Raw genomic sequence first — 8931 nt, 5'->3', positions numbered from 1 at the left:
TGCCCCACCCCTGCCCTAGAGCCTTCCCACAGTCCACCCCCAGCCCCAATCGTGCACCATTGGGGTCCCTCGGCCTGGCCTGCACCCTCTCGCAATCCGCAACCCCTCAGGATGTCAGAGAGCCAATTTCAGCCCTATTCCCACAGGCCAGGCCAAGACCCCACCGGTGCACAAATTCGTGCACTGGGCCCCTAGTAATAATAATAATAAAACAGTAATAATAATAAAACAGTAGACTCCTAACTTGCCCTACTCCACCCCAACTTCCCAGGAACTCATTTTAAACCTCTTAACAATTTCATGTTAGCTTCTATATCTCATAACATACTTAAATACTGCTTTTTTTTTTTTTAAGTTTTTATTGACTTTAGAGAGGAATGGAGAGATAGAAACATTGATGAGAGAAACATTGACAGGCACATACCCTAACTGGGAATCAAACTTGTGACCCCTGGGTGCATGGATCCACTGAGCCACACCGGCCGGCCAATACCACTCTTTTTTTACTTTCAGTTTGGTTAAAAAAATGTTTTTATTGATTTCAGAGAGGAAGGAAGAGGGAGAGATATAAACATCAATGATGAGAGAGAATCATTGATCAGCTGCCCCCTGCATTCACCCTACTGGGGATCGAGCCCACAACCCAGGCATGTGCCCTTGACCGGAATAGAACCTAGGACCCTTCAGTCCACAGGTCGATGCTCTATCCACTGAGCCAAACCAGCTAGGGCTGAATTTCAGTTTTAAATTGTGGCAGAGACTGCTATTTGCCCACCCTGATACCAGTTTCCTTGGCCATCAAAGTAGTACGTCTTCAGAATTCCTGAGCCTTTCCAGGGTTCAGAAGCATCCAAATGTCTGCGACCTGACTGCTGTTGCTTGCTCTCTTGTTTTTGTCATTATGAATTTATACCTTTCCTTTTTATTCCTTTAATTTAGTGGGTCTTGTGGATGAAGTGGAGATAAATGCATATATTTAATCTGCCTTATTCAATATGAAAGACTATGATATTACATACATTTCAGAAAATTAAAAAACACTGAAACAGAATTAAAGTAGTACCTTTAAAAAATCTATATATTTTAAAAATATTTTATTGATTTCAGAGAGGGAGAGGAAGAGATAGAAACATCAATGATTGCTCATGACTGATCGCTTGCATGCCCCACTGGGGATTGAGCCCGCAACCTGGGCATGTGCCCTGACAGGGAATCAAACCGTGACCTCCTAGTTCATAGGTTGGCACTCAACCACTGAGCCATGTTGGCCGGCACATCATTGATGTTTCTATCTCTCTCCTCCTCTCTGAAATCCATAAAAATATATATAAAAAGAAAAGCATGGCAATGTGGACATTAAGACATCCACCCAGTGTTCTTATGAAATTACTTTTGTGTTGTCCAAATTTTGAGTGTTACCTATTTTCATGCCTTAATTTTACAAGCATGCATTGTTAATTCAATTAACAAAGAATACTTTATACTAATTTTGCAGTGGCACTATTGTATTCACGTGCCACATTCATTTGATAGGGGCATACAATTTAGCTCAGTTCTCACATCACTTTTATTTTTTTTAAAATATATTTTATTGAATTTTACAGAGAGGAAGGAAGAGAGATAGTTAGAAACATCAATGAGAGAGCAACATCGATCAGCTGCCTCCTGCACATCTCCTACTAGGGATGTGCCTGCAACCCAGGTACACGCCCTTGACTGGAATCGAACCCGGGGCCCTTCAGTCCACAGGCCGACGCTCTATCCACTGAGCCAAACTGGTTTCAGCTCACATCACTTTTATATCCTGCAATCTCCATGAAAGAGTTAAAATTGTCGTGTGATATAGCCATTTTGCTCTATCTGGATTAGTGTCTAAGTGCAGTAATGGCAGAGAATATTGGACACTTAATGGCTATTATTATTATTATAATGTGCATACTTTAGCAATAACCAAAATTCTCCATTATGAATTGAACTATAATCTCTACTTACTAGTTCACAGGTTTAATTTTACAGCTTTATTGAGAACAGGCTTAATTCTTACAGGATCTGGTTAACCTTGTTGAGTGTTAGCTCTAGCCAGCAGAAAGTGCTCATCATAGTTATTAGGAAAGAACAAGATAGATCAATATATGGCATGGCCAAAAGTAGGTTTACAGTTGTGAGTACCTGAAACAGAGCTTATTCTTATATTATCCCATATAATAAAACCCTAATACGCAAATGAACTGAACGGCAGAACAACCGTTTGCTATGATGCGCAATGACCACCAGGGGGAGACACTCAATGCAGGAGCTGCCCCCTGGTGGTCAGTGTGCTCCCACAAAGGGAGTGCGCTCAGCCAGAAGCCGGGCTCACAGCTGGTGAGCGCAGCGGTGGTGGCGGGAGCCTCCCTTGCCTCCCCTTTAGGCGGGCAGTAAGGAGCGAGGGGTCCTGGACTGTGCAAGCCCCGGACTGCGAGAGGAATGTCCAACTGCTGGCTTAGACCTGCTCCCTGTGGGGTCCTGGATTGCAAGAGGGCGCAGGCTGGGCTGAGGGACACCCCCTCACCCCCGTGCACAAATGTCAAGCACTGGGCCTCTAGTCTATACATATAAAAGCCTAAGTGATAGTTATGATCAGACAGTAACTATGGCGCACACTGACCACCAGGGAGCAGACGCTCAACGTAGGAGCTGCCCCCTAGTGGTCAGTGTGCTTCCACAGCCAACCTCTCACGGTCCCTCCCTCCAGCTGGCCGGTCCCAACTGGGTGAGATGGCCCCCATCGACCCTGATTGCCAGCCAGGCCAAGGGACTCCACCCATGCACGAATTCGTGCACCGGGCCTCTAGTTATTTATATTATTGTATTATTTGTATTATAACTGTAAACCTATTTTTGCCCACCCCTCTATATCATCACTACTGGAGGAGGGAACAATCCCACAATAAGTCTGAGTCAACAGTCCTACTGACTGTGAATTGGAATGACCTTTATTATGGACAACCTGCTGCATTTGAGTAGAAGTCTACAATGAAAGTAAAATGTGTTAAGATTTAACACTATTTCAAAGCAGTTTTAATTCTAACAATAGGAGCCTACATACCAGATAACTGAAATATTTGCAGGCCCTCTTTACCAGAATAGAATTTTTAGTTATTCAGGAAAAACCATTATAACATATCTTACCACTAAAAGTGAGGTTTATTTCTTCAGAATAAATATAACATAGTTTTCCATATTGGAAATAAATCAGGACACATTGAATAAGTGCTGTAAAAAAATAAAGTTTAACAACTGAAATCATAAATGCCTTTATCTAAACAAATCCCATAGTGTGAAGACCAGATAGTTTGATGATTTGTAAGAAATATATAACTGCATGTGATCAAAGCTTGATTAATATAAAGGGTGTCCCAAAAATATATACACACTTTGAATAATTAATTCCAATGGGTTAAATCTGAAAAGAAACATCAATTGAGCTATCAGCAGTTAAAGTGTGTGTGTGTGTAAGTATATATATATATATGTATATGTGTGTGTGTGTGACATGACACACACACACACCCTGCATATTTGTCTTCATTTTTGGGTACTGTAACATGCATTTTGTAACTTGTTCTTATCAATGTATAGAAGTAATCACTTATTAAAATGGCCTGTTTTCTTCTGAATAAAACTGATTATATAAACTATATCAAAATTTCTACCACATAATTTTAAAAGCCAAAAACAAAATTTGCTAAAATTAAACTCCCCTATTTTATAGTTGAAAAATGTTTACTTAAAAATGGAGGAAAAAATTTAGTACCAGAAAGAGCAACCCTATCAAATTATTTAAATTATAGAAGCAGAGTCCTAGCTTTTATAGCAAAGCAGTCGACGCAAATAAAATATTGCAAGTTGAACGTAATCATTAGTTTTCTTTTGGTAAACCTTTAACATGTTCTAAAATCCTCTTTATAACACTATTTTGATCATGGAAAACCATCTTGGGTATAGCGCATTTGAAAGCACTGTGAGTACAAGTATAACTGCTGCTTTATTTCCTAAAAGCTTCTCTAGTTTAACATTTCACAAATTACAATTTGAGATTTCCCACTTTTGAGTATATAAGGAAACTGTGATGATGTACCCGAGTCTGCCATAGCATAGCACAACCTTCTGCTAAAACTGGTCAACTCAGCTGATTTGACATGCTTGCCACGAACTGCTATAACCATGAAAAAGTAGATGTTATTTCTTGTATAATATTGCTCCATGCACCTAAAGCAGGCTTTAAAGACTTAGTTTGATGTTCTACTACCTTTCAACTATCTCTGTATTTGATTTCATGTGCATAAACATGCCACACAGGTCATTCATCCTTTACAGCCTACAGGGTGCATCAGGCCTTGGATGCCACCGAGCAGCTCAGAGAAATGTCTCAAACACGTAAAATGTTTCCAAGAGCCTCATTTCTGTGCTTCTTGGTGTCATCATTTTCCTTAGAAATGTGCATATGAGAAACATCTGATTTCACAGGATTATTTGTGTTCCCCTAGGGACTTGGCTCCCCTTAATTTGGCAGTGTGGAAAGGAAGTGGGCAGTGAGTACCGACTGAACAGCAGAGGAGGCACTTGTAACTAGAAAGATACTGTCAGCCAAGGATGATAGTGGTTCGGCAAAAAGTAAAAAGCACCAGAATTCTCAACTGCATCAGTACATTAGTCCAGTGCATTTCACCCTTAAAGACCATTGTAACTTCCATGGAGTCTAGACCAGCAGGTGTGGGGCAGGGCCCGAGACCCTGCATTTCTAACAAACTCCCAGGACAGGCAGCTCATACTGGTTCCTGAGCCAGCAGTGAGTAGTGTGATGAAGTATGTGCATATTTGAACATTCTGTGAAGTTTATGTGTGTTTTTTATGCTCAGTGTACCTTGTTGGCTAAGCCCCAGGCATGTATTACTCAGAAATTTTCCACCAAACATGGTTACAAATCATTTTGCCCTTTAAAGGAGTAACACTTCAGTTACCTGTATAATTTACAAAAGAACATTTTACTCCTTGATGAATCCATAAAAATACAGCCTATTTTTATGCTGTGTATAATCTTATTTATCCTTTTTTCCCCCTCAAAGGGCAATGCACAATTAGGTTGTTTTTAAATGCAATGAGTATCACATAAAATTGACAGTAACAACAGTAACATTCTTCTATTGTCACTTTAGGTTTTTAACTTTCTCTGAAACCTTTTTTTGGTATTTATTCAACATTCATCAATAACAATTTTAGAGCATATATTAAGAGCCAAACACTGTCATATCCTGATCTGCTTATATCTAGGATTTTCAGCAACTTCAAAACATTTAGCAAGTTTCTATCCCTCCAGCAAACTCTGTTTGAACAAATAAACAAACCTTTCCCTTTAATAGCATTATTTCAGAAACTGCCAATTATCATCTGTGAACCCAAAATCAGTAATCAGCAACTGTGGCAACACAGTGGAAATCTCTTGATAACGAGTCAGTGGTTTCATGAGTATGTGAGTTTATTTTTCAATCCTCACCCAATGATACATTTTTCCATTGATTTTCAGAGTAGAGAAGAGGGGGAGAGATAGAAAGAGAGAAACATCGATGTGTCTTGGTTGCCTCCCAGGTAGGGGATCCAGCCTGCAACCGAGATACGTGCCCTTGACTGGAATTGAACCCAGGACCCCTCAGTCTCCACTGAGCCAAACCGGCTAGAGTGAGTATGTGAGTTTATTGCTACAATTCAAGTCATCCTAGCTGAGGACAGCCTGGCTCATTCACACATGTGTATCCCAAACTACAAACATAAGAATAATGAACGCTTGGACCCACACTCAGTTCTCTCATTGACTATACATTTGTCAGAAGACCACAGGCTAATGTGTATATTTTTCTTATAAAGAATTGTCTTAATTCTATTCCCCTTTATGAAATAAAGGCTCCTTGAAAAATATGAAGGGTTCGGGAAGCAAATGCCTTGGAAGTTAAGCCACCATGTTCTTTTTAAAATGACCATCTTCTAGTTTAGCAGAATGCAAGTAGGACTGATCAATGACGTTCCATAAGTTGTCCTCAGAGGAACACAATTTTATGAGGACTGACAGTTTAATTAAGACAAAGTTATTTCTATGTGGTGACAATTTAAACAAGAACAAGAGACGTTAAGGTGATCAGGCTTTTGACGGTCATTAATACAAAAAAAATGAGAGGCCCTGCTTTTTATAAAAGCCATGATGAGAAATTTAGAAAAACAGCATTATTATATGTGGTATAGTTAAAAAGAAATGAGAAAGAAAAGGCCCCAGAGAAAAAAATATTTTTGCACAGTGCTTCTCGTCAAATTGTGTGATTTAAAAAAAGAAAAAGAAAAAGAGTTTTTACTGACTTTTAAAGATAGAGGGAGGGAGAGGGAGAGAGAGGGAAACATCAATGTGAAAGAGAAACATTGATCAGCTGCTTCTTGCACACCCCCTACTGGGGATGGAAGCCTGAGAAACCCATGCATGTGCCCTGACCAGGAATCAAAGTGACAACCTTTTGTTGGCGTTGGTGGTATAGTGGTGAGCATAGCTGCCTTCCAAAGTGACAACCTTTTGGTTAACTGGACAATGCCCAACCAAATGAACCACACCGGCCAGGGCAAATCTTGTGATGTTTATACCTTTAAAATCAACAGGATTATTTTATCTTTTGGCCTCCAGATGGAATTGTAGAAAATACTTACCAAGAAAACAGTTCCAAAAGTGCTTCCTCTTAAGTTCTTTGGTACTATTTGGTAATTTTGATAGTTATCAATTTTTTAAAGAGGCAAGTTTCAATGTGAAAAAGAATAATTTTGAGTTTCATAAAGTTATACTCTTTGTGCCTTTTGATTCAACGAGGGTTACCAGCTAGAATTTAATGTCAGTTACAGAATGTTAAGGATTCTTATTTAAGTGAACAGTTAATTTTCTTCCTGCAGCAATTTCTCTATTTCCTTATCCCAGTTTTCATCTCGTTTCTCTGATTCTGTCACCACTTCATATTCTTGAAGTTCCTGCTGTAGTTCTTTTTCCCAATCTGTAGAATCATCTAAAAGAAACAGATGAGAAGGAAAAGATTCTCTCTGAATTTATCATGCTGGCTTCAACAATTCAGTCAACTATACTTACCTGTGTAAGTCCTAGCCATGATCATTTTGATTATCTTAGGCTTCCTCACCATGTGTGCTCAGAAAAACTGAGCAAATTTTAACAGTAACCAAGAGAAATGATTAAAAGGTAAATTGGTTAATTGTAGAACCAAAGGTATCAGATGTTGTCAGTAGATTTGGGGTATTATTTTGCTTTACCTAGACCTCTGCTTTTCCTTCAATTTAACTGGATAATTGATAATTAATATTTGGTTGCAAATTAATTTTTACCATTAACAATGATGATAATGATAGTAAAGACAGCGAACATTTCTTGAGCACTTACTAAGTTAGGCACTGCACCAACCATTCTCTACCTATCGCTTTTTTTCTTCCTTAGAATAATCCATTGACGAGATACCACTGTTATGTACATTTTACAGATGGGGATATGGAGGCTGAGAGAGGTTAAGGGACTTGCCCAAGATCACACAGCTTGACAGCGAGACATACACATGGAACCAGATCTGTAGGTTCCACAGCCTGTGCTTAACCACTTTAGCAGTAGTCTCCCTAGAACAGGGGTGGGGTACATAAGGCCCACAAAATCATTTTGTCTGGCCCTGCCAAGGCAACCGCTGGTAGGACTCGAAATTCAATAAATCTAGGAGCTTTTTTCATAACAACATAAATTTATAAAGTGAATTATTTTAAGTGAATGATGTTATAAATATCCAAATGGCCCTTGGCAGAAAAAAGGTTCCTCACTCCTGCCTGAAAGTGACAAGTCAGGTGGTCTCTTGCTGAAGCCTGGCCCCTCATGTGGGCTCCATCTGAGCTCTCATGCTTATCTTCCATGTTGAGATTTAGAGCTGCAACTTTCCACTTGAACACTTAATATACCTGTGTGTGTATGTATGCAAAGAACAAAGCACCTGCAGTGTAGTGTTATAAAATGGTGAGAAAACAAAATAAACCAGCTATTTAAAAAACTAAAGCTTTTAAAAATAAGCAAATTTAATAGCTATAGAGAAAATAATAACCAAATGTTTTAATTTTTTTTGCAGCAGTGACCTCAAGGGAAAATAAGTGTGTTGTGTAACAACCAATCAATCCCAGAAATGTTTACTAATTGCTTACTGGGGGCCAGGCTCCATGTTAGGTACTGTAGGAGACAACGGACAAGGTGTAACAGCCCTTGAGGAACTTACAATTTAGCTGGAGAGCCAAGACAACTACTGTAGAAAAGAACATTAAGTGGCCCAAATTACAAGTAGGGCAGGGATTCAGAGAAAGAACAGCTCTCTGGAACAGCCAGGAGCTAGCCTTTGGGAGGTGGGCCAGTTTTCTGACCGGTGTTTTCTGCACAACCTATAGGAACAGCCAACTCCGTAAATTGTAAGTCTCAGAAGGCTTCAAGAAACACTCTTCGGGAGAAACCAAGATGGCGGCATAGGTAAACACCGGAGTTAGCTGCCTCGAACAACCACTTCAAAAATACAACTAAAAGACGGAACGGACATAGCCCAGAACCACAGGAAGACTGGCTGAGGGGAAATTCTTCAACTAGAAGGAAAGAGAACAGCATACGAGACTCAGAGGAGGCGCAGTGCGGAAAATACAAAGGTGTGGAGGCACGCAGGGAGCGGGCTGGAAGCTGCGGGCGCGGTTGTCGTTTTCAATCGAAAGGGAGTCTCAGATTCTGAGCTCCCGTTCTGGGCGAGTCTCTAGGGACCCAGACTCAAATGGGAGAAGCGGGACTGTCTGGCATCGGTCGGAACGCGAGGGCAGCTTTCTCTCCGAGGTTTGCAGTGGGTG

General features: G+C 40.1%; 1 protein-coding gene across 1 annotated transcript in view; it reads right to left on the bottom strand.

Annotated features, from left to right (window-relative positions):
* Positions 1-6868: 6868 nt before the first annotated feature.
* SYAP1 (synapse associated protein 1) overlaps positions 6869-8931 on the bottom strand; it is a gene marked incomplete at its 5' end in the record, with an annotated part of 31469 nt that continues 29406 nt past the window's right edge. Inside the window, one exon of the mRNA XM_006769441.2 lies at positions 6869-7073. Coding sequence (XP_006769504.1) covers positions 6946-7073 — 128 coding nt within the window. The remainder of the gene's footprint in view (positions 7074-8931) is intronic.

Source organism: Myotis davidii, unplaced genomic scaffold, assembly GCF_000327345.1.
Source record: "Myotis davidii unplaced genomic scaffold, ASM32734v1 scaffold604, whole genome shotgun sequence".
NCBI classification, from domain to species: Eukaryota; Metazoa; Chordata; class Mammalia; order Chiroptera; family Vespertilionidae; genus Myotis; species Myotis davidii.
This window is presented reverse-complemented; position numbering and strand designations above follow the sequence as displayed.